Raw genomic sequence first — 27,607 nt, 5'->3', positions numbered from 1 at the left:
TGTAATAGATCTACTACTCAGCAGTGACCAAGACAGTGTGGTTTAACACACTAGTGTAGCACTGGTATATGAAATAAAGACAACGTTTTAGATAACCAGTGTCATAACCTGACTACAATGCAGCTGACTATGGTTTGAGAATTCAGCTCAACTCAGCACTGGGCAGGGCATCTAAAAATAATTGATCTGAAGTTTAGTTCTCATGCTTCATGGGTGGGAGTAAAGGTGCCTGCTATAGAATCAGTCCTCTACTAGGTAGCCTTAAGTACTTGCTTCAACATCCCTGCATGAGGAATACATAACAAGGCAACAAATTTAGTGCACAGAAACCAAATAGGGCCACATTAAATTTGGAGTGCATATTTCAACATGTATGGCTGGTCTACAGGATTAGAGATAAACATAAAAAAATCTTCTCAGCTGTGAATGATATCTACCTGGGGCTCAAATCTCCCTTTCTGCTTCAAGGGCAATAACATGGTCTACTGAAAGGCTAATTTCCCTTTCCCAGAAAGGGGGCCTCACTTTTTTGATGTCACAGTGTTACAATGATTCAGAAAGGGAGAGTACAAATGGATCAGTAAGCTCCAAGTCAGTGTATGATAGTCAAATGTGACAGGGGTGCAAAAATATAGGCCTAGAAATAGAAGATGATCGATTTCAGTGTGTCTGTAAGTAGAGTTGTATGTAAAATGGACTAGTGACACGGGAAGACTTAATATGCAATCAAGGGGTCTATGAGAGTAATTAGTCCATCTGCATATTGATGCATGACATGAGGCTAGATATTCTGTGTCACAGAAACATGGAACAGTAAGACATGGGATCAAGTATGATGGTACCATGGTACATATTCCATAGGGCAGAAACATGGAACAGTAAGACATGGGATCAAGTATGATGGTGCCATGGTACATATTCCATAGGGGAGAAACATGGAACAGTAAGGTATGGAATCAAGTATGATGGTACCATGGTACATATTCCATAGGGTAGAAACATGGAACAGTAAGACATGGGATCAAGTATGATGGTACCATGGTACATATTCCATAGGGTAGAAACATGGAACAGTAAGACATGGGATCAAGTATGATGGTGCCATGGTACATATTCCATAGGGGAGAAACATGGAACAGTAAGGTATGGAATCAAGTATGATGGTACCATGGTACATATTCCATAGGGTAGAAACATGGAACAGTAAGACATGGGATCAAGTATGATGGTACCATGGTACATATTCCATAGGGTAGAAACATGGAACAGTAAGACATGGGATCAAGTATGATGGTGCCATGGTACATATTCCATAGGGGAGAAACATGGAACAGTAAGACATGGGATCAAGTATGATGGTACCATGGTACATATTCCATAGGGGAGAAACATGGAACAGTAAGACATGGGATCAAGTATGATGGTACCATGGTACATATTCCATAGGGTAGAAACATGGAACAGTAAGACATGGGATCAAGTATGATGGTACCATGGTACATATTCCGTAGGGGAGAAACATGGAACAGTGAGACATGGGATCAAGTATGATGGTACCATGGTACATATTCCATAGGGGAGAAACATGGAACAGTGAGACATGGGATCAAGTATGATGGTACCATGGTACATATTCCATAGGGTAGAAACATGGAACAGTAAGACATGGGATCAAGTATGATGGTGCCATGGTACATATTCCATAGGGGAGAAACATGGAACAGTGAGACATGGGATCAAGTATGATTGTACCATGGTACATATTCCATAGGGTTGAGACAGATTGAGAGGAACGGTGATTTATACAAGATAGGACTGAACCACAATTGAAGCAGAGGATTAACACAACCCCATAAACAGAATGAGGAAGTTGTGGGGTTTAAGAACTAGGTTAAGCTGCCTCTGAATTACGAAGGAAACTATTCCAACACTCATTGGACCCAAGACTGAGAAAGCAATCTTATAAAGGATTCCAGGCTAACAGTATGATACACACACACACACACACACACACACACACACACACACACACAAACGCGCGAGTGCGCCATGCACACCTGTGAGCAGTTTGGAGTTTTGCAAGGTCCAAGTGCGTCTTTAAGTGCATTTCCTTTTCCATATTGCGCCGGGTTTGGAAAGTAAGACAGATGAAGTGAAGGAGCTGTTTTCCAGCTAAACTCTTGGTAACTGTAATACTTGGGCAGACAAGTAGCGGTTGTGGCTTTATATAGAATGTGCAAGGTTATAAATCAAATGGGGGCATACCTCAAAGCCTACATTCTTGATGAGCTGACTGTAAGTAGAATAGAAGACAAAATAGATTGCAGGTTCACCCTAAGCTGAATCACACTATATAACATGAAAGGGCAGTGGTGAATGCCAACAGGATGTTGGGAAGAACAGTAAAAGGAATACATATCACAGATCTTATGGTCAACTTTTCACTGTACAGAACACAGCGATAAGTCCGCATCTGTGTTCAGGTCTGGAGGACATAAAGAAGAAAGAACATTTAGCTGATAGAAAGTGTGGAATGCAGATCACTAATATGGAGAGAGGACAGCAGGGACTGGAGCACTTGGACAGAACTTAAACAATTGGGTCTGTGTGCAGTAAAAGGTAAAACCTGGGAGTATAATTAGCTTGCACTATGTTATCAGGTGACATGTGGGAGGGATGCATTTGAAGAGGAAAGGAAGAGCTGGAAGAGTTGGGCGTAACTGTCAGAAAGTGGGGAGATGAGGCAGAATTGAAGAAACAGATTACTTCCCAGAGAAAGTGGTACAGGCTGAGAATGCATTACCTGAGGCAATGGTATAGTATACATTACCAGATTCTGAGATGCCTAGAAGACAGTGTGGACAGTAGAGGGAAATGATCAGGGAATTTTAAAGAGGAGTTTCACAGGAAGTTCACAGAGGCTAACTGCATCACTGGGTAAGTTTCACACATAGTACATCTTCTTCATGGATGCCTAACCCTTTATGCTCAATCATGATTGTTGCAGCAATTATTCTACAATCAGTGGCAGCACAATGTAATAAGAATGTTGCATACAAATAGCTACAGTGTTACAGCCTATCCAAGACCCACGCTGCTCAGTTTATGAAGGAGACTATTTGTTCAGCCAGGCATAATTGCGGTAAGAAATCATCCTTACACATGCTTTGGAGAACAGAGCAGAATGCTGTCAGTGCATTGTGATCCATCACAATTTTTTTGTCTATTTTTGATCAGTTCTTATCCATAAGCTGGGAAAATGAATAATGCATTGACAGAGGTTGAATGTTTTTGCATGTGACATGAGGTTACAGTCTAGTAAATGTATGGCCTAAAGTACCAGTACTGAAGGTAATGCTTTACATGGCAGTAGAAGTTGCACATTTAGCAACTGTGTTTTTGACCATTCAGTATTTCAATGGTTAGTAAAAAGTACCTGAAGCAAGATACGTGCATTCCGGTGACGTAACAGATTCCAGTAGAATTATTAGGATTAAACCTATAGTAAGTGTAATGATACCCTAGAATGCTTCTGTTAGAACCACAGGTATCATTTAATTTAACTTAGTCGCTACTACTGTTAAAAGGATTACATCTATAAAATCAGATGGGAGGTCATGACTCTTTTGGCAGTTAAAAGAAGCTTACCCTTTCCTGAGTTTAATGCCTTTAATCGGACAGAGTCTTTAATTCAATTTAAGAATTTCCATTGAAGAATTTAAAACATAAAGCTGAAGCTCTGTGTTTAAATGTTAGTGAAAGATTCAGTTTTCATTTTGTATTTTCATGAAGCTTTAAGATCAATGGAGGTATCGCCCATTACTGCTATGTCATTGTAAAAACAAGTGTTGCCAGTGGACTCTCATCTACTAGGACACATCAAAGGAAAACAGTCCATAAATCAGCTGTAATACCTTGTATTGTTTCTTAGTAGAGCAAGCCATGTTACAGCCTTCCTGCTTCAGTGAAATAACAACAGATGCTGTTAGCTGCCAAACACCCAACGGATCATCTTTGGCACAAAAAGAGCTGTTAGAGCTCACAAGCCAGAAGTTGTAATAAGCTAGAAACTTCTCCCCGTGTGCCATGCCCTTGATTTTACTGTACACAGTAATTATTGCATAACATACAGTTGACAATAAATGACACAGATGATGGTTCTGCTAACAAATATCTCATAAATCTGTATGACATATAGGAAAACATTTATTGAGATGCTGTCTAGAAACTGAAATATAATCATTTGTTTCTTCCACTCCCTCTATCCCTCTTTCTTTCTCTGTTTTCAGCATTTGTCATTTATAATTTTCTCAGTCTGTCGTTTGAGTATTTGGGTGGGGAGAGTGCCATTATGTCAGAGATCAGAGGAAAGCCCATCAAGTAAGATAAATATGTTCCATTATTTCTGCACATTGACATTACTGACTGTGTTCATTTGCTTTGACCTGTTATGTTAATTATTTTTTATTTTTCAGATCCAGTTGTCTGTATGGAACATGCTGTTTACAAGGGTTTACATACTCCATTGGATTCCTACGATTCTGCAAGCAGGTTGTATTCCTGGAGTGTTTCCATTTTTTTTTAAAATTCCCAGTTATGCATTTTCTGTACATGGTCCTTTGATAATGTAGCACACAGCCCCACTTTTACTATTAGAGTTCTTATTAGGTATCATATTGTGCAAAGCAGAGAGAATGTGTGCAGCAGGGGCTGCAGTTAATATACTAACATAAAATTACTTTCAACTCTCATTTTCATGGTTACTTTGGATGTGCATTGAGTCATCTCCAGTTGTGGTATACATTTGTTCAGCTATATGACAGGAAAAGAATACTATGAAGTGACACCAAGTAGATTTCATGAAATTTATTTTGTGGCACACTGGACCCATGCTCTCCCATGATGCAGAACTGATGGAGGAGAATGGAGTGTTATTCAGAAGAAGTGAAACTAGTCTTGGGATAGCATAGCAGAGGGTGTGTGAGTATGTCTGTTAAAATGGTCACCTTGTCTGATATTGGTGGCCTTCAGTTCTTGAATGGAAAAGTTAGGCATCTCATTAGTATAATGATGGACCAAGTCAAATACCCAGTGAAGTATGTCTTTTATGGAAGGCTCAGACTGCATGTGAGTCTGCCGTTGTAGAGGGGCCAGGGCAGTACCAGGGGTTAGAACTATTATTCTAATGACCACCAGGGTGGATGTAGAAATGAAGTTCACTGATTCATGAGAGTGCACTGGGGGGGAAGCAGGCATCAAACACTGACTGCAAATACAGGCCTCTGATCACTGACAGGTGGGAATCATTGGCTAGCAGACAACAGAGTGTGCTACCAGACAGTATGGCTGACACAGCAAGAGATGCCATGCAAGCCATTGGTAAGGGTTGCCAGGAAATCCTAATTCTTCCCATGCTGAAAACTCATTCACAACTGGGGCTGCTAGTGTAAGAATGTATCCAGTCACCAGTAAGACAGGAGACAGGGTTGTGGATGATTAATTCATGTTTCCCGTGTAGGAGTTTGGGTTGAGGGGAGCTGCATATTGATAGGCTTGTGGGAAACTGATCCCGACAGAGGCCTGGCAGCTAGATTCTACTGCGACTCTGCTGTAGTGTACTGTGCCAGCCCCTCCAACAACAGTGGCAGTGCTGACAAACCACGGATCTGCAGCCAGTACTTAAATTATTTACGACATCCATAGTACAGCCATGACAGATTGATGTGGAAGGAGCATCATAAATCTAAGTCTTCCAGATTTATCATTGTGCATCACATAAGAATGAAGAAAGAAGCTTTTATATAGAGTAACTGATTTGTGAGGCTCCCTAATGAAAGTTCAAGTCCCATAACTGCAAGTCTTGCGAATACAAAAATGAAATGCATTAGTGGATGTAATATACTGAATTTCCAGGCTTGCTGTAATTCCATTAAAGCATCTCTGTGGCAGAGGGTTCACCACACCCTGCACCCTGCACTGACACACCCCTGTTGCTTACATATATTAACTCCAACATCACTGTATCTTGGAGTAAGCGAAAAATTCCATGGTGCGACATCCTCATACTTAGTACACAACTAACATACGCACACTCTTCAGGTTGACAGTGCTGAGGACTGCAGCTGTGGCCCTTACAATTTCAACAGGAGCCTGACTCAAGAACCCAGTCTGTAAAGCATCACTATATTTTTCCTAAGAAAGTAGCTTAAAGTCACTTTTTTACTGTATGACTAAACTTTACTTCTGTGACTAAAGTGATTCATCTAATTCTTATTTTTTTTTTTTTTTGAAGATTTTAATTTCAGCACTCAGTCATAGCTACATCCTCTTAGTTTAACTCTTAGACAATAAAAAAAACTGCAACTAAGTAGAATGTGGATGTTTCGTGCTATACTAAAGCCAGGATTGTTATGATTTCTGATCTTTGTTTTAAACACCAGGTGCACTGTTTATTTTACCTGCTACACATTCCCATTGCATATGGTTCTTTGGTGACAAGCTCTGTATTCTTATTCATTTCTTAGGTTCTCATTTCTCACTTGGTTTTCACCTGTACAAACGACATGCTTTTTGAGGTCTGTAAATTAATTGTTTCAAATAAAAAAGAGCCTGATCAAGCACAAAGATACAAAAAAGGATAAATCCACAAACCGTTGGAGAAGCTGAGAACATTTTATTAAAAACAACAATATTGAGCATTTTCATCTTCCTCAAGAAAAAACAGGGAGATTTTGTTTCAAAATAAAATAACTTAAATACAAATGTTTATACCTGCATCAGATAGATGACTCACATGACAATAAACACCAGCCCATGCCTGAAACTAATTAAGAACAAAAATTGAAGCAATTGTTAACATTATTTAACATTTGTTTACCAGGAAAGTCCGACTGGGACATAGCCTATTTTCAGCAGAGGATCAGGAAGAAATGCTCCAGAAGCATGTCTTTGGAATGTGGGAGGAAACCCACATGAACACAAGGAAGACATGAAGACTCTACTCTGAAGACGCCCCAGCCAAGAATCGAACCAGAGAACCTCTTAGCACTAACTGCTGCACCACAGATGAGTAAAACTGTTGGGCAAAAGGTGACAAAAGAGTGTATCTATAAAAACTATGTTTTATATATATATATATATATATATATATATATATATATATATATATATATATATATACACACACACACACACACACACACACACACACACACACACACACACACACACACACAGAGTAAACTCTCAGTTAACTGGCACCCATGGGGATTGGTAGATGCTGAATAACTGTAGTTTGGTTGCTTGAGAGTTACTATTAGAAATAGGCCTGACTAATACTGTACCCTATGCTATTTGTTTGGTTTGACTTGTTCTCAGGTTGGGGAGAGAGGGAATTTATTCCTATCTTCCTTTTTAAAACTCTAAAAACATAAGGTATGTTTCTGTGTGGGGGGGGGGGGGGTAGAAAGTGCAACACATGAAAATTATACTGTATTTCTTCCAGTTTTTTTGCCGGTTGCTGAGAGTGCTGGTTGCCTGGTTAACAGAGTTTACTGTATGCTCTTTTCCCTTGAGGGCCTCAATTATAAGGCACTCTTGTTACAGATGATCATTCAGACCAGGGGAAAGGTAGCATCCAATTCAGGTAGGAGAGTGATGCTTTCCTTCACTTAGACTTCCCTAAATGGAATGCTGCTTCATATTCATCTAGTGACTATAGTACTGACTGACAGAAGTTGTGAGGGTTGTAGTGAGATGCAGCAGATGGTTGAAAAGAATTAGTGATTCGTTGTGCACTAGAAATGATATTATTCAGGAAGAACACGATTGCTGTTATATTTTAGTACTTAGGGGAGTACTTAGGTTTTCTGAATTGACTTACTACTTCCATTATTTCTTTCTAAAATTATTTTGCTATGCTGGCAATAATTTGTTTGTTACTTTCTTTCTTTCTTTGATTATTTATTAACTTGATCTATTTGGCAGCATTAGCTGCTAAGTTAGCTGTTATTCTAGTTTGTTTTCCTATTTTTGGATAGGTTTGATAGAGGTTAACATTATTAGGGATTTGCTTTCAGGTTGTCCAAGAATTGTCCCGCTCTTTGACAATGGTTTTAATATCATTGGAAAGTTGGGGGTGATTGTGATCCCTCAGGCTCCTGTGTGAGTAAGACAGATGTGAGGATGTTAGTGAAGTAAACCAAAGCACTTATTGGGTTGTTTATGAGATATAAAGCAGAACAATCAATGATGACAGAAATAGTATGACTTGGGAATGGCTGACCTATTACAATTTCAAGTGAGGGCTTTGTAGTTTTAAAAGACCAAAAGGACAGTACAAGGCAGTGGTCACTTAGAGCTGGGAAGAACAGAGATGTTTGAGCCTGAAAGTGTAATAATGAATATCTAGAGTAGTACTTGTTTCCTGACAGATGGATTGGTCTGCTAGGATTATTCACTAGTTGTTCAAGTTTTTTTAGCAACAGAAATTTGTTGAGTTGGTTAGCTTCTGAACCTCTTGTACTGACACTGAGATTGCCTAATATGTTGGTAGTGTTAGGGAAGCCTTTGAGGAAGGCTATCATAAAGGGTATCTTTTGTGATATTTACTGAGAAGAGGGAAAAATACATTAAAGAAATGGTTAGGTGAGTACATTTTCCTATGGTGAGGTTATCAGTTATCCATTTAGGGAGTCTATATCACATACTCAAAAGATAAAAAGAGCGAACACTCTTTCATGGAACACTAAAAACCAAAAGCACTAAATATCGAAGACACGGAACAGCGATTTTTTTTCCCTGGGAAAAAATCACTGTTCCGTGTCTTTAATATTTAGTGCGTTCGGTTTTTAGTGTTCCATAAAAGAGCATTCGCTCTTTTTATCTTTCGAGTTGTGATATAGACCCCCATTTAGGAGCTGTAGCTTTACTATTCAGAAAACTGAATAAATTAATAATGTCTGATGGAGACCCCTTTTTGATAAGGAGCATGAGTCCTCCACATAGTCTAGTACCAGACCTCTTGTTGTAGATGATACTGCAATGTATGAAGGAGAAATTCAAACAATTTTGTGGTACTACTAGTCTGAACTGTCAGCAAAGTAATTGTCAAGTGCAAAGAACAATTCAGACAATGAAAAAAATGAAGGATCATTAGCTCAACCAATTAGGACTGATACAGCTCAAAAAGAAGCATTAACTCTACTAATGGGAAGGAAACGAAGTAAGGAAGAAGCATTTGTGCAAACAACTAGGACTGACACAGGTGAGAGTAAAGTTTTTGTTCTACCAGTAGGAGCTAACAGAGGTGATGAAAAAGCATGAACTGACAGAGGTAATAAAGAAACATTAGCCACGTGCATGGTCTCAGACAGCTCTTATAGGGAACTGGAAATCCATTGATTAAGGGTTGTAGATTGGAACTGGTCAGATGACAGAGGAAAATAGGGTGACTTACTCTTCTGAATTTGTTTATTGTTTGTTTTTGTTGACTGGGAAAGTCAGATTGGGTGTGATCCCAATTTCAGTGGAGGCCCAGGGAGAATGTCTCCACATAAATTTTGCAGAAAATATTACATAAAATATTGCATTTTGTTTTCTTTTCACAATGGAAAATGAATACAAGATTCACATACATAAATTTCAAAATTGAAAAATGCATACATGATCATACAGATGCCTGATTCGCAGGAAATAATACACTGTAATTCAGGTAGGTACAAAGTAAATATAAGTGTAAGTCATACAAAAGTTTAAAGGTATGGTATAAAACAGTTTAGGTGCGTAGAAGTATTTCAGGTAGACATGAGATAGAATGTAAAAGTTGACTAAGGATGTTGAAAAGGTGGTAGAGATGTTATATAGAGTGTGTGTGGAGAAAGAAGAGATGATTGAGAAAAGGCATTGTTAAGAGTGTGTGTTTTATGTAATTTACATAACGGGAAAGTAAGATTAGTAATAGAAGGGTAGTGTTAGAAGTGAGGGGAGAAGGGGCAGCCTTCTGTGGTATCAAGTGTGTTTAAGTACTGAGTAAGGTGATTAGTGGAAGGGATGTTGAGGATTGGTGTGAAAAGATAAGAACAGTGTATAGTTGGGAGATAGAAGGGTAGGGTAAGAGAGGGGAGAGAATTATGGGAACAAGGGAAACTAAGGGTAAAGAGCATTGAAATGACATAAGAAATTAGAAGATATTATTGGTTAGTAGTTAGAAGGTGGTATTGACTTAGCTGTGTGTGGAATTATAGCACAGACAGATATTATTTAGGTGCTGTCTGAGTTGAGGTTTGAAGATGAATGCTTAGAAAGCACTCGAAACAAAGCACCTGAAGGCTGAACATCTGTCTTGATTGAACTTAAATGGATGAAGTGAGTACAGATAAATAGGGTGGCCTCAATACTGTGACTAGGGTGGAAACCATGAGAAAAACATGGAAAGATTCATGAAACATTAGATGATAAAGAAACTGAGCATGAGCACATTTTTCTAGGCCTTTGAAAGAGGAACTAATAACACAACTGCATAAAAATGTACTGAACAAGCAGGAGTGTCCACAATTATGAAGCAGAACAAGAAAGGCCTTTTCCAGAGAGTGGGACTATAGCATTTCTTAACGGAACAGTTAATGAATATGTAAATGAGAAAATATACTACATCAGCAGGGAACTTTATGTACTCTAGGAAAGGTGTTAGTAGTTAGTGGCAATGTTTTCTGTTTTGTGGGGATAATTTCCAGAGTTTCCTAATTAGCACAATAATGAAGAAGAAATATTTTTAAATGGGCAATGATCTTTATACTAAGGAGAAGGGACAGTAGAAGCAACAGTGACAAAGGTATGACAAAATGAATTAGCTTCTTCAAGAAGGGAATACTGAGATACAGGATTTAGATGTACTGAGATACAGGATTGAGATGCCTTGTTTCCCAGGATTAAGGGAAGTGGCCACCCATGATGACACTTTCTGGGGTAATGATGATGTATTGTTTCATACACTTGGAAGCAAATATTTCTTACCTGTGAGTAGTAAAGAGTTAATTTATTCTGAATCGCTCCAAAGTAATTCAGAGAAAATCTATCCTGATAATATTTTCTTCAGGATTTATCGCACTCTATCTTTAGGACATTTGTTTCATCATTAACCAATGAAAAGATTTGATCTTTATCATCATACATGTAGGAAGTGCCAATGAGTTAAGATGATAAAGATAACTTTATTATAGTGTTGTACAACTGAGTCAAGAGCCAGAAAATGTAGCTTAAGTGCCAGATTCAAATGTTAATGTGTTCAAAAGTATCAGTTTTTAAGGAGAAGGAACAAGGACAGGTTTGTTGGCTTGTAAGTGTGGTCAGAAGGCAACAGCAGAGAGCCAATTGCTAAAAATATCATCCTTCACATCCCCATGAAGGATATTGTCAGATGAAGAAACAATTACCCAGTCTAATATACTGCTATTAAAAATGTTCATCTAGAAAGCTGGATAGGCATTTTGAAGCTGTCGTTACCTACACTTTTTGGGAAGTCAGGAGGTATTACAAACTGATGTCAACATTTTTTATACAGTTATCTTTTCAAATCTTAGATAATAGCTATTAAGTTTCAAGAATATCTAACCATCATTTTAGGATCTGGTTTACATTCAGAATACTTTGATTGATGTCATGTTAGCCAGGTTTCAGCTGTATAATATTTCCTAGCTTAAACATTGATTTAAACTGGAATTAAGTATTTCAGCAGATTCTAAAATGCTGCATTCTGAACCCTACTATGTCTCAGAGAAGGGTAATCTGTCAGCCTTCAGAAGGGGGCTTCATATTCAAATTCCAATGTCTTTAACTGCAAGTACTAGCATTACTAGAAAAGCAATGCCACAAAACAAAACAATAACAGTGAATATCAGCAATCTCTGTTATCCATCAAAGTGTATTTATTTATTTTTTACAGGAGGACAGTCCCCTGTACAACCCTATTACTTATATAAACTGACACAGAGATTGACATAGCTCAGAGAGAAATCTCTGAGACACAGCTATCTTGGACTTGGGAAATATAAGTTCTTATTTCCACACATTCAGTCTCTGTTCTGGAACTTGCACTTAAGTTGTGGGATTTAAATCTGTTACAAGAAGGCATCTCCTACATTACGTAAAATGGTTATTACATAAAAGTACTGTGTCAAATACACATCTGCAGAGTTAAGATCTACAGGGCAATGAAGTAAAGCCTGAAGAAACTGTAGTCATTGTTTAGCATTTCCGGGTGAACTTTTCTAAGTAAAGGTAACAGACTGGTAATATATGAAGCATCTCTCCGATGTCAGAGTTCCTACATAATTAGTTTTGTTATGCACCTCTTAAGGTTGTTATGCTCTAGTCTCACTCTACAGCATACATGGTATCCAGCATGGAACAGAACCAGGGAATGGTAAGAGCTTTAAAAACTGTAAAACACTGCATTGTCTCACAAAAATGCAGATTTATGGGTTTAACAACTTAAACCTTTTATTTAACAGCTTTCAAAGACGTTACTCTATTACTAGTGCATGTAGCTTTTGTCTCCTGTCTTTTTGGTAGTGTTAAGAGTGTTAAAGGCTGCAAAGCTAATTTATTTTCTGTGACTCGCAGTACATTAGGGTAGCTGATGCTCCATGCACTACAAAGAATTATTATGAGGTCACAGGTCATAAATATTTGTTAATGTGCTCTAAAATGGATTCAGGAAATGTAATCTGTAGGCAAAGTTCTGGAAACCATTTCTTGAACACATTAACAAATAGGTTACAATCACAACCCAATCGTAATCCCCACTGTTTATAAGGGAATACAAGTTCTAATGCAGATAATGATGAAACGTAATTCTGGCTTCAAGGATGAGCCATCTCTTATGTCTGTGTAAAATGCACTTCATATATGGTGATAATATACGATTCAGGCAGTGGCATATCATCATTATCATCATTATTATTATTATATACCCTGATTTTATAGATAAGGTTATGCTCTTCTTATCCGACTCATTATAGACCTCTCCCCTTTTATTATAATGCGGCCTCAGATTGGTAACATCTATAAACCTTTCTATTCCTATCTTCTTAGTATCTTGTGTGCTACCACTGGTGCTACTATAAAACAATGAAAACAAAGAATTAATCTATAATGCTTATATCTTCATTTCCTGCAGGCAACCCTTCAGTTCTGTGTGGTGAAACCTGTGATGGCCATTCTCACGATTATTCTACAAGCATTCGGAAAATACCATGATGGAGATTTCAAGTAAGTAAAAATTATTTTTATTATCAGAGCTCCGTGACCTCATTTATTTTTCAGTGACTAAATAATTACTAAGTTGGCCATCTAAAACACCATAAGTACGCAATTGAGATTTTCAGTTAAATTAATCCATGCTGCTCTTACATGTTTTTTTTTTTCAAAACAGAAATGCCTCCTAAGCAAATTAGACATTCAGTTGTCATAACAAAACCAGGCTTTTGTACGCAAAATTGAGAGGTGTTGTGGTCAGCTGTAATATAAACCTGCTATGTCTTCTGTGCGGCTTCTACAAATGAGTCATTTAACAGCTAAAACATCATACTTTGTTGATTTGCAGTGACTCATGCAGTCAAAAATGAGAATGTTGGAATTCTTGAACTATGCGTACAGATAGGGAAATTCACGGAAGTGGTGGGTCTTGCTGTAAAAGTATTAAACCTTTGCACAAGCTATCACTTCCTGCATGTGACTGGTTTCTGCTAACTGTTGCTGCAGGATTGCTGACACTCTTCCCAGCACAGTCCATTTTTAAAGCCTGCCAGCAATTAGATCAGCTAAAATCTATAGGCCTGTAGAAGTCATGTTGACAGAACTGCCCACCCTCAGCCATTTGCACTTGCCAGATAGTCGCCAACTGCACCCACCCACCCCAAAGACTATAGCAGAATAAATACAGCATCCAGCCCTGCAAATGCATAAAAACTACTCTTTTTAAATAAAAACTATAAACTATACTAAATGTATAGTCATGGACTGCACCCCCCACCCTCACCCAAAAGACTATAGCAGATTGAATGCAGCATCCAGCTCTGCAGACCTGTAAAGGCTTGTCTTTTATTCGGTATAGTCAAGGACTGCATCCCGTCATCCCTACCCCCAAAGATACAGCAGAATAAATACAGCATCCAGCACTGCAAATGCATACAGACTTCTCTTTCATTCAGTGTAAGTGGAATTTACTTGTTTGTTCTGTTAATCCTAATGTCTCTTTTCTACTTGACCATTACTTAGTGGTCTGCTTTTTTGGCTGTTTTAGCGAGGATCCAAAATAGCCTCCACTGCGCCTTAATCTTTCCCCTCCCCTTCCCTCTCTAATAAATGAGCTACACATTACTCTTCCTGGCACCTGCACTTTCTTAATTGCTTTTTTCCAGCTACTGCTTTTGTGACTCTCCCTCTTGGTCTGTACAAACAGTTCTATGTTGGTTTGCCTCTTCACTTTCCCATGCCCTGAAGTTTTCACATACTAATAAATAACAACTTCTGCTTTGAGCATAAAATGTGGTTAGCTTTAAAAGTAGTTAAGAAAAAGTTATTTTCTCATTTTCTAAACTTTATTTTTCCTAACTACCTCAGTCTACAGCCTATATCATACACCTTTGTAGTTCACATACCATAATACACTTAAATCTCTTCTTTCACTTCAGTAATTCAGCATAATGACCACCACAGTGCCACTGTGGTCAGAAAGTCCTTCTATGTGGCACATCTCATTACTAAGGGTTTTGCATCCAGGAAGAAAAAGGTCATTGTCTCCCTCTACTCTTCCCTCATTAGGCCAATCATCGAGTACAATGCCCCATTTGGGATGTACCTCATTAGACATTTGCAACAACTGGAGAGGCCACAAAAGTACCTCACAAAGAGGATCCTAGGCCTTAAACACTTGTCCTATATGGACAGACTCAAAAAACTCCAACTATTCTCTGTCTCATTTCACCTACTCAGAGACGATATCTGCTTGACTTACAAAGCCATGTCTGAACCAGCTCTGTTAGAAATGCTACATCTAAAGAAAAAAGAAATCCCAATCCCTCCACACCACACACTCCAGAGACCTCACCCTCATTACCACAATCAACAGAACAAGCTGGAGGGACAGCTTCATAACCCAGAGACTGCCCATGCTATGGAATAGGTGTCCCATACATGTCAAGCAGAGCACCTCACTGGCCCTCTTCAAGAAAAATCTTGATGAGTGGATGTGAAACAGAAAAATTAACTCTGGAGATCACTCCAGTGGCTCTACTCGACAGAGACTCTGGGAACTAAGGTCAGGTGGCATGATGCCAGGCTACTCCTATGGACTAGGCTTGTAAAAGGCTCCAGGGCCATTAGCCTAGTACACACCTATGAACCTATGTTATTGTCCATTCCTATATAACTTTCACACTAACGTTTTTTTTTTCACATGGCAGCTGTACCAACTTCCCAGCCTGCTACCCACAAACTCCTATTCCCACTCACCCCCAGTTCATCTAAACTTATACCATTCTATCCCCCTTCCCTACAACAAAACAACCAACTAAATTCACTGAGGCATCCAACTGGCCTAATTTCTCAACTTGCAATCCCATATCACAGTCCCACCTAACTCACTTCTCCCAATCCACTTCAACAAAACTTCTACCCAGATAACTCCATCTTCCCCAACTTACATCCAGTCTGCTGTCATAATTATACAAAGCATACTCACCACTGCTTCATCCTACCTCACTCCCCTTCCCCCATCACTCTGTTTTCCCTAACTCTATACTCCTGGTCAACAAGCACCCACCCATCAACTACAAAACTGCACACAGTGTCTATTTATTAGGAACTCAGGCACTCTTCATTTACAGTTACATCAATGAGAATGACCAGATCCATATCTCATTATCAGACCTAAGAGATAAATATAAAAAGTGGTACAACTTCTCTCACCACACTTCCACTCTCCCACTTCAGGAAGACATTCATCCAAACCCCAGACCATCCCTTCAGACCAACTAAATCCTATCTAGTCCATCACCACACACCATAGCCAACATACAACCCACCAAGTCTAACCACAATGCACTATTAATGCATATAAACCTCTGAAGCATCTACAAAAAAATTTCAGATCTCCATGCATGCATTGCTGAAAATGGGCCTGAGTGCTCAATCAGACCATCACAGAAAACAAAAAGCAAAACACAAACAAATAAATAAATAAATGTTGTCACATGATGTGACATTTACTTATATTCATCCTAACAATGGACACTGATAAAGGAGTGTGCTAAAGCTTTTATTTGAGCCAAAGTGCCAGATATTTTATCAATACTCTATTAAAATTATTGCATATTCATCACCACTCTACTCATTTTAACAAGTATTTAGAGTCTGGTGATGTTATCAAGAATCATAACTTAGTCACTTTACTCAAAAGAAAAAAAATGAAGCTACACAAAACTCAAAAGAAAAAACACACATCAGTCAAGCCTATGTAAATGAAATTCAACAAAATTAAAATGAAGAAAAGAAAGTAACAAACTAAAAGTAAACTGCAACCAGATGACCAAACATTGCAACTGACTCACACTGAAAAATAAACACTAACTTACATTAACAAATCAAAATATATAACAGAACTATAACTCTACAAAATAATATAACCAATAATATAACCCTAATTAAACTATTAAATGATTGCCACAATATCAACAATAATGTTAAAAAAGAGCTTTCCTCAGAAAACCACCATTAGATAGCCCACCCACAAAAACCTCCATAAAATTCCTATTACAAAGACAGACCACCTTATTCATGAACATAAAAGAGATTTACAGAGTGTGCCTTTTATACAATTTGACAATAATGACATCCATAAAAATAAATATTGATACAGGAAGTTTGTGTACACATGAAACCAGTGGATAAGTGTACCAGACATGAACCACACACAGTGTGCACCTCTAACAATGTACTAGACCTGCAATTCTGCCAATTTGATTCTAGAACAACCAATAGTTCAGTAGCAATTTCTGTTAGTTCCAAATCCTCATACAATATGAACATGAGCGCTGAACTACAGTTAAAGTGTTCAAGTTTAATATAATACTAAAAACCAATACACAAATGCCATTAAAACATTCAGGTTAAGTGCTTTCTTCTGATACGTTGGACATCTTCAGAACCATGAATGAAAAAATACATGCAGCACTTAAATATAAAGTGGAAGTGACACACCTACATAACTAACCAATCAAAACTCATATTTCATACCAAACCCACACTCATCAACTTATAGCAGAAGGAAGAGTTTCATTTCATTCAGAAAAAACTATTAAAACTTTATGTCCTCAAATAATTTGTTAAGATTAATTAAATATATAACAATAAACATGTTAAAAAGAAAAAAAAGCAGAATCAGTCATTTAACTTCAAGGGTTCTCTTCTTTAACTCACTTGTAATAGATATTGTATAATTGAGCCCAGGTGAATTTGTTACATCTAATCTAAATTTCCAGCACATCTCCCCATACAAGAGCCTGTTCTCCCAATCTCCATTATAAGGGCACACTTTAATTTGTTCTAGAACTGAAATACCACTCTTACTGTCATTACACTAGATACTGTGCAGGTGCCAGAAAATACACGTATTAAGTGCATTTTTAGTCTTTCCTACATAAAATGCAGGACAGATGGAACAGGTGGCCAAATACACCACTCACTGAGAGCAACAGTTAAATGTATGGTTGTGATTCACGGCAGGTAAATTGTCCAAAATGTCACCTTTCCTATCCACATTTATATAAGAACATTGGGGACAGCAATCACATTTGCTAGTGGCCAATATTCTACTAAAAGTTTTCCTTGTTTTTTTCCAATAAACATTTTATATTGGACATATTCTTTTATATGAAGGTTGGAGCCGAAGAAAATAAATGTTGTATGCTACTATAACATTGAAGAAAGGACCATTTTTTTCTAATGACATCTTCAATGCCTTTTAACATCTACCATGTAAAACAAAACCATATTGGCAGAGGTATTGAAACTTCTGTCTCCCTGATTGTTGGCTTGTTTAATCAACCCATACTTTATAATGGGTGCAAATCTACTGTGTCTTTCAGCCCAGATCTCCTGGCTGACCATATCCAGTAACCGTGAAGGGTACCCATGATCATAAAACATTTGCTTGATCAAATTAAACTCATCCAAGCAATCTTTGTCCTTAGGAGTCAACCTCAATGTACATTTTAACTGACTTTTAACCACCCCCTTTTTTGATGAAAGAGGTGTCAGCTAGTAAAGTGCAAAAAAGTATTACAATGGGTGGGTTTTCTATGTATATGTGTCATCAAGTTCCCTCCCGAACTCTTCCTAAATTCAACACATAAATAAGCAATTGAAGACTTATTTATTTGGTGGGTAAATTCCAAAAAAACTGGTGCTTGACTGAATGTGGTTCATAAAGTTGTCAAATAGAGCTGTGGTACTGTCCCAAATAAAGAAAAGGTCATCCAAAAATCTAAAATAAGCCACATGATGTTTGAAAAATGGAGATTGAAACAAGCAGTGTAATTCCCACCTTAACATCACAATGTTGGCAAACAGTGGGGCACATGCAGCACTCATTGCTATATCCTGGTTTTGCTTATAAAACTTGCCATCAAAAGTTAGAAAATTTTTGCTGAGTACTATATCCATAAATTGACACACCAAGGCTTTGTCTGTTGCACTTAAACATCTGTACTCTGCAACAATCTCTCCAAACCAACTTAAAGCAGTATCCTGAGGAATGACAGTAAACAAACTTTTCACATCACATGTGATAAATAAAAAGTGTTGTACTGAAACATTCCTCAACTTATTAAGCAGGTCCCCAGAATCTTTTAATATGTGTGGAAATGGGGTAAGCAGGGGTTTTAATTTAACGTCAATAAATTTTTCTAGGGCCTCCGTTGTCGAACTTCTGGCAGCCACAATTGGACAAATAGAAGGGTTACTGACATACATATGAATTTTAGGGATACCAAAAATTTTTGGAATAATTGTAAATTCTACATGAAGAACATCATACAATTCCTGCAAAATGGTGTCAAATAATGACAGTTCATCTAGCACCACTTTTATGCTTCAGTAGGCAATGTTAATCTCATTTAAGGACACTACAGAAAATATGTCCTCATCATGTAGTAAGTTCAGCATTCACCCTGCATAGTCAACATTGTCCATAATTACAAGGCACCCTCCCTTATCTGGCTTCATGCATCTAATATCATCATACTGCACAAAGTCGTTAAGGAGCCATTTCTCCTGTACCGCCAAATTGTTAAACTTTTTTGTTTTACTCACCAACAGGGCTCAAATGTCTCTCTCACACCGCCTTTCTAAACAATTTAAGACAGGATGTAGGGGTGGATTAATGGTACTATTTCTTCTTAACCTATCCCCTATGTGGGTGTCAGTACCCTCACCAAACAATGTCTTAAAATGTAGCTTTCTCGGAAACAATCTTAAATTAAGTAAAGAATCATCCACTTTTTTGGCCAAATTATCTTCCAATACTGGGTATTTCAGAGTATTTGTTGTAGACCTACAATTCTATTTATATACATCCCATCCTGTCAGCTAGAACCCCATTTGCAGTGATGTTTCACCTCAGTTCCCCATAGGTGTCCCATAACTACATGGTTGGCTCACTTTGCACAGTTTTGTGGGATAGACTGTCACATGGCCAACTTGATGACTGCACAGTGCTGTTTATTAGCTGCAGTAAAGCAGTATCCCATTCACTGTCATACATCAGCTTTGTGATTCAGAGCGGTATTCACCTACACTAGGAAATGAAGGCTGAACCAAAAATATACAGTTATATTTGGCAGTATAAGTAGTTATTTTGTTATGTGCCTGTATAAAACGTTTAGCTAGTTGGGATGCTACAGTGCAGGTGGATTACCACATCTCAAAAGCTAGTATTCAAGTCATCTCCAACAGAGGCATAGCTGATTCAACTAGTGCCCTGTGCTGGTCACATTATGTTTACATACAAAATACCAATGCAAAATCTTTGAACACTAATGTACACACACAACTAGACATAAATTGAGAAACAGCCATGGCACATGCAAACTTTAAAGTTAAAAATACCCCTGCTAATTCTGTCTACAAACTCTAAGATTATACAAAAACAAACCCAGGAACCATGCTATCTCGGACATCTATATATATAGATATAGGTGTGTGTGTGTGTGTGTGTGTGTGTGTGTGTGTGTGTGTGTGTGTGTGTGTGTGTGTGTGTGTGTGCGCGTGTGTGTGTGTGCGTGTGTGTGTGCTTGCGGTTCTAGTCCAAATGCTCAAACTTCATAAGATCAACAACATACTGGATACCTTTTCTTGCAGGGGGCAAGCACCCCTGCCCCCATGGAGGGGGCTGTCCCCCACAACCCCTGCTTCTTATATATTCCAACTGCAAAATCGCACCACAATGGGAAAAGGGCCAATATCCTGATCCCTGCTGTGGCACAATCCCCTGTATTTCCAGCAAAAAGAAATACTGTTCTGTTTCCCAGTTCAGTCTTACAATATTTAAGCATTTTGGCTCAGTCTCATAAGATTCAAGCATTTGGGATTTTGATGTTTTAAAGTAGAACCACACACACCTATCTATCTATATATATATATAGTGATGAAGGATAATCACTGCAGTTCTGATTGATCGCACTCATACAAAACCCCCATGACATCACAAAACAGCAATATAACATCACCCATATGACAACCAGAATCATCAGTAAGTGTGTGCTGAAGCAGATCTGGGATAGGATGAAGAGAGGTAGCTGCCCTGTGTCCAAGCTCTCAAGGGAGCATTCAGTGTGGCAGTTCAGTATCGGCATTGATAAATGATTGGCAATACTGCATTTAGGCTTAATGGCACAGCTGAAGCACTTACCTTGAGAGTAGTGTATGTTTGGAACTAACTGTAGCAAAATGCTTGTTAAAGTGTGTACCAAGCAGATTGTAGATTACTATGGTTACAGGAACAGAGAAGAGCAGCTCTTTTATTTTTTATTTATTTGTTTTTTTTTTGCTCCTTAATTTAGTTCAGGAGGCACTGGTTTGCTGGGGATCTATATATGACACAAGATAAGCAAGCTACAGTTCTGTTCTGTGCTAAATGCACAGTTCTTCTGCCTGGATATGTCTTTGGGGCTCTGCAGTACACCCCTGCCACTGTTTCTAAGATGCAAGCATCAAGGCCATGTGTTATATAACATGATTAACAGGTAGAATACAGACCATCCATCCATCCATCCAGGGAACCTCCAGACCCACTACATTTGCCCTGCTACAGCCAGCACAGCAACAGTATCCAGTACTGACAGTGAAGCTGAGAGACCGTGTGCAACAGCGACTTCACGCACTCACAGACTGTAATGAGCATAGTAGATGAGAGTGCAGGTAAAATGGCAGCATTTAGACCAGCTTAGTGGGCCTTTGATGAGTATACAGTGACTGTGCAACATCACACAGAACAAACATGCAATATTAAAGACTATCCAGAGCAGTGGACGGTCAAGTTACACTGTGCATCAGACATTTCCATATACACTACACAAGAGGGAGGGGGCAGTGGATCACATTTGTTATCCCTTGTAGAGATGACAAGGGAAGCACTGACACATGACTAACATCACAACCTAGGTGGAGGGGCATATTATTGGAAGAAGACATGGGTCTTACAGAAAGAGGCAATTTGCATCTTAGAAAATGACTCCTCATGACAGGGAGGAGAACACATTATAGTACTGTGTTTGGGAGGGCTGCTACTGTGTGACCTTGAACTGTGGGCACTGTTCTGGCTTGTTGTAATGGGATTGCAAGCACCCTGTGAATGAGATGTTGATCTGCCATGGGAATGAGGCCTGAACGAATGCCAGTAAAATGCTGTACTGCCCCTCGAGGCTGACAGTTATTGCCATTCATGACATGGTTAGGGGGAAGTGATAGACCCTTAGAGCTGCAGAAACTATGTACCCTCAGATGGCCTGCCAACATGGTCCTACTGTGTATGTAGCCATTCTTTACCATGAACATACGGGACTGTAATAGTGAAATTTTCAAATTTCCATACAGAGTTGAGTATTGGAGTAACCTGTATCTCCATAGTCCTCTTGAGTTCTAGTACGGCATTATACTGGTCTCCATGTCCACTCCAATGATAAGTATTGTCCTCATGGAAGCCACATACCACATCAACCATTTCCATCTCAAAACAGATTGCAGCAGACTGCAGTTCGGATGATAGTCAGAACATATGTTAATTGAGTTGTAGTGCCATCCATATATCAGAGGTTGGTTGCATCACATGACTGTGTCAGGAGTCCCCAGAAAGCTGCTGTGTGGTGGGTAAACCAACACATTTCTCCATTAATGCAGCCTTGTGGGGTGCAGTGCTGGCATTGACAGTTATGTGGAGCCCTCCCTACAGTAAATTCTTACCTTCTAAATAAATCTAAATGCAAACATCCTCATTCAAGACCATTCAGGACTCATAAAAAAGTAAGTAGTTATTCTCAAGTTAGCTTACCACAATTATATAGTGGTTAGGGTTCTGCATTGTAAGCACAGCAGCCTTGGTTCAAGTCTGAGTCTTGACAGTATGTAAAGGTGTGCTGGATTTACTTTCACCTGGCAGATGGTTCAGCAGGTCAAGGCTGTGAGCTATAGTTCCTGTGGTACAAGGTTTGATACCCTCATTTGTCTAATGTGTGACCTTGAGCAAATCACTTAAGTAGAACAGTGTCTATGGACAATAGGGAATGTGGGCTAGTTCCTCAATGGTCCCCTAGACTGCAAAGGTACTAATTATTTGTAATATAACTCCTTCATCCGCATCGATTTATATCATATTCTCCCATGTAATATCCACCTGTTTGTAGACTGTTACTACAACTCTTTCACCATAAACTCTACCCTCCAGCTTCTACCACAACCCATACCACCCTTTGCCCTCATTACCTTACCCCCGCACCCAGTTTATAAAACCATGTGTGTAATGTATGTTTGTAAATATGTAACACAATGTGAGTAGTGCTGTACTCTTAACTGTTTTATCCAATCTTCAAGTGCATTACTGAACTGTAATATGTTTCTTTTTGAATTTAGTCCACTGCTATTTTAACGTCATTGTATTATCTTTTATACTTTTGTTTTGATACTTTCTGTACTTTTGAAACTGGTCCACTGAGATCAGGGTCCTACTCTGGCAAATTAATTCAAATAAATACATAAATAGAGCTGAAAGGACAGGTGTGGTTAAAACCATGCCTTGGGGTGGAAGACATAACTCTCAACTGTCCAGATTTTCGCAGAATGACCAGATTTTTTGCCTCATATTTTTGGTCCCTTTGTTAAAAATTTGTAGTTTTCTGACAAATCATTGAGGACTGAAGTTACTAAATAATAACAGAAATTTGAGTTTGACTTCATATCCTTCATAAAATGCATGCTAATTGATAACATGTTCTAGCAACTTTCTGAGTTTATAAGAGCAATATTTAAAATTTGTCCCCATTTGTGGGCCTTTGTCCCTCCATTATTTTTGGCTTTGTCTATATCTTTTGCACCTAACGGTGGAGAGGCATGGCGGAGGAACACTCAGGATGGAGATGGACAGTGGCTGTGTATCATCTGACTGTGACTCAGTCTGTGTCTTGGCATTATATCTTCAAGTCCTGCATGGAAGCTGATAGCTGGTTTTCCTGTGAGAGTTGTAACTAGGGTGAGATAAAAAGGCTAACTGTCCTGGGTGCAAGCAATTAGGGGTGCAGTGGGCAGCTGCAAATGGGGTGCAAATACAGTACCATAATTTCTATAAGAAGGTGGCTTCTCTAATGAATGCCAGTACTGCATTCAAAAAGTCAGCATGTAGGTAACTCTAGCAAGTAGCTCAAGAAGCATGCTGCCTAAGCTAACCTTTTTTTTCTTGCTTCTTGCCTTTGGATTGAGGGGGTGTTACTAGTCTGAGGATTTGCCCGGAGTGCAAGATAACCTAGGTATGACTGCTTTTTTATGCAATAATCTGTGCTGTGAATATGCATTGCAAATACAGTTACTCTGATCACCCCTTCTACATGTGAGGTCCTGCCTTATGCATGCAACAGTGATACACAATATACATACATGAATTACTGTTACAAACTTGGTGCACCCCTCTGTGATATGTAAGGATTGCCCACTTCTTGAAGGAGTGTCAATTCCTCCAGTTAGGTAAGTGTGCCTTCATCATCTCCATATGCAGACAGTAAGATCTCCTTTTCATCAGTTGGGATCACAGTGAGAAGTGGCCCAAATCCAGAACCTGACCATTCTGCTGCTATGATGCATGCCTTCTAGCAGTCACATCTAATCATTAACAGTAACATGCTTTCACTACTGCACTGTGTGGACCATTGTCTCTTAGATGTTATGCTCTAGAAGACTGTGAGCAACCTTTTTCCCTGACAGGTGGCAGCTACAGCTCATGAAGACTTGCAGCGGGATGTTGTTTGCAGCTTGACTAAATTTGTCCAACCTCTGACATCCACCACTCCAGACGAAATGAGGACACATATGGGAAGAAAACACACAGTTGTAGGCTGATGGCTTCTTGGGGCAGTAGGCTACCAGCAACAAACAGTGAGATTCTCCTGGTATACATAACAGTGTAGCTCAGGACAGGAATAGGAACACTGTGATTGCCCTGGGTATACCATAGTATGGACAGTAGTGTACCCTACCAATACCCTTACTACATGTAGGTAAAGACCTTTTTGTATGTGTACAGCTGGAGTGCTTGCAGGAGCAGACAAGGCTGTACAGGGGAAAGGACAGGTTTATCTGACTATACAGGCTGGCGACACCAACTCAGTAACCTGCAACAATCAGAATCTGTTCTATGATTCTGGGTTTACAAATTAAACATGTTCATGCAACACAGACAATGAGGTTATTTTGGCAAAAGACGATTGTAATAGTGGGCTGCCCTTTCCCACCTGCAGGATTCATGTGCAGGTACACATGCCACACAGTCCAAGCAAATAGTGTAATTAATGCTCATTTTCCTAAGCAAGGGCCCACATGTAAAGCACATCCAAAAGCTATCTGTTACCACAGTACCACAGAACACTGTGTAAATCCTCAGGGCTGTATTTTCTAACAACTAATCCTCTGCTGCTCGAAAATGGTTTCTTGATACTTTATTGGTAATGCTGCTGCTGTAATTTTTTTTTTTTTTTTTTTTTTGCATTTGGTATGTAAAATAGCTGACTGCCTACTTAAGCTGCAAATAAATAGCAGTTTGAATGGCATGTATGTTTATGAATCTAAGGACACATGTCAATGAATTTCTATTTTTCAGTGAAGAACAACGGAAACATAAATCATTGCTAGGCTGTACAACACACCAATGATATGCCACATGTGAGGGGTCACACATGCTGCCTGCTCATGTAACCACATTGTAGTTTGTAACTATGATAGGCTGTGCTGTTCATGGTTCAGAAGTCATATCAGCAGCATGATTGCCAGGCCCCTATCTTGTTTTATAGGACATTCAAGGCAATGGCTGTAGATGTTAATACCCCTTGAAGAGCCTCTTCTTGGTCTGCCAAAGGCAATAAGATAATGTTCCTACTTCTGCACAGCCAGATCAGGGAACAGCTGCTTGGATCCTATCAAGCTGCATTTTGTAAGGTAGATTCCTGCTTTGACCTTGTGAAGCTTCTAACTGAAGCTATTAGCATTCCCCTGGACCAGTGAGCAATCCACACACTGGTATTAGGGTCTGCATCACTGCTGCCATTAAGATCTCCAGCAATGGGAAGTAGAAGTTAGGCAGGAAAGATCCACATAGTATAGAAAGTATGTGCAGCAGCTACTGTTTTTCAAAGTGTATTTGTAGCATCTTTTTTTCTCATACAGAAGTGTATTCCTAATCAAGACTAGTCCCTCCGACAGAAACCAAGACACACCAGGTTGGCTACAGTGGTAGACTGTGTGTGCCTCTGGGGTGTGCGGGCTATTGTTTAGCTGTTTATCTGAATGGCCTTGGGTACTATGTCAGGCATCCACTATCAGGTATGTAGATATGGGACTGGAGCTTTGTTGTCTTGGTTTAGCAGATTTCCATATATCTGCTATTAAGCAGTTACCTGTGGGACTATAATTTGCACTCATGTTTGTATATCTCACCTACTTCTGTTTAAGATGGCTGTTTTGTCCCTTCTGTCTATCACCATGGGCAAAGAGGGAGATCCAGTTATGCTGGCTGTTGCAGGAGGCAGCTAAACCTTGTGGCAAATGCCCACTAAGTTATCTTATATAACCTGTAATGTTATTCTTCCACCTGTCTCTCTATCTCCCTCAAGTCATGATGCCAAGAACTGAAAAAGTCTCAGACACCACTGGCCCCTATTACTGTGGCTATGGCTATGGCAGGTGACAAGTCTGGGAGAGCACTGACATGGAATTCCTACCTCTCCCAGGTGGGTAGCCTGGCTTGATCACCTATTGTGGCCCAGCTGTTTGTATAGTAGCAAGTGTCAGAGGTAGTTAACAGTATGATAGCCCACTGGCTGGACACTGACATAACTCTTCCTTGATTGCACAGCAGATGCTTTTGACTAGCAGGCCTCTCTCATCAGGCCACTAGAGCAGGCTATGGCCCTCTGTCACCAAACAACATGACCCATCTCAGCCATGTTTTGGGTCTAAATGAAGTCTCTGTGAGCTAGTCAGAAAACAATATGTTGTCTGTAACCCAGTCTATCCCTAGCTTGGTGTAACACCATCTTATTGTACCAATACCCACCTCTCATGCACTATCAATGTCTATCCAGTACCACTTGTCCACCATCTGTTTATTTCTGTCCAGCAAATGTCTCCATCTTTTAGGTCATCAATGTCCACCCATTTATCAGTACTATTTAGTATTTGCTTGCATGTCCCCATCTTCCATTGCTTCCATGTCACTATTCCAATCAACCTTTCTCTGTACACGTTATATAAAAATGGAGTATGTATTCCCACGAAAAAAGGTTGCCTTGCCCCTCCCACCTGCTTGTCCTTTACACTTCCTTTCTGTGTGCATTTCGGCTTGCTTTGTTCCCCCTTTCTTACTGAGATATACTCATCCTTCCTCCACCTTCATGGACCCTATGAGTGTCCTGGTGACTGAACACCTGACAGCCAGTGTCTGCATTGTACTGTAGTTTAGTTCTTTGTGGTACTTGCCACTACCTGTTGCCCTCAAGTATCAGAGTTCAGTCCTGGGACCTCTCCTGTTTGGTATCTACATCTCTGAAGTACAGGCTAACACAGAAGGCCTTTGGCTAATGAAGCTTGCAGATGACTGAAAACTAGGAGCCATAGTTGAGTCCCCAAATGATGTGGACATCCTACAGAAGGGCCTCACTGAGACATATGTCTGGTGTCAGAGCCATGGCCTCAAGCACAATGCCAAAAAGTGTATTGTCATCCCCTTTGGTAAAAACTCTGTACCCATGAACTGCTACATAGGCGGCAGTTTACTTAACGCCAAATGTGTGAT

The 27,607-nt window shown here is 39.3% G+C and overlaps 1 protein-coding gene across 1 annotated transcript in view; it reads left to right on the top strand.

Moving 5' to 3' along the window:
• The window catches only part of TMEM184A (transmembrane protein 184A), a 759,325-nt gene that overhangs the window by 662,504 nt on the left and 69,214 nt on the right, over positions 1–27,607 (top strand). Inside the window, exons 5-7 of the mRNA XM_044089548.1 lie at positions 4,290–4,380; positions 4,476–4,551; positions 13,178–13,269. Coding sequence (XP_043945483.1) covers positions 4,290–4,380; positions 4,476–4,551; positions 13,178–13,269 — 259 coding nt within the window. The remainder of the gene's footprint in view (positions 1–4,289; positions 4,381–4,475; positions 4,552–13,177; positions 13,270–27,607) is intronic.

The sequence above is a fragment of the Protopterus annectens genome, chromosome 12.part0 (genome assembly GCF_019279795.1).
Source record: "Protopterus annectens isolate FY-2018-M chromosome 12.part0, PAN1.0, whole genome shotgun sequence".
NCBI classification, from domain to species: Eukaryota; Metazoa; Chordata; order Ceratodontiformes; family Protopteridae; genus Protopterus; species Protopterus annectens.
The sequence above is the reverse complement of the archived record's forward strand: the minus strand, read 5'-3'. Positions and strand labels throughout refer to the sequence as shown.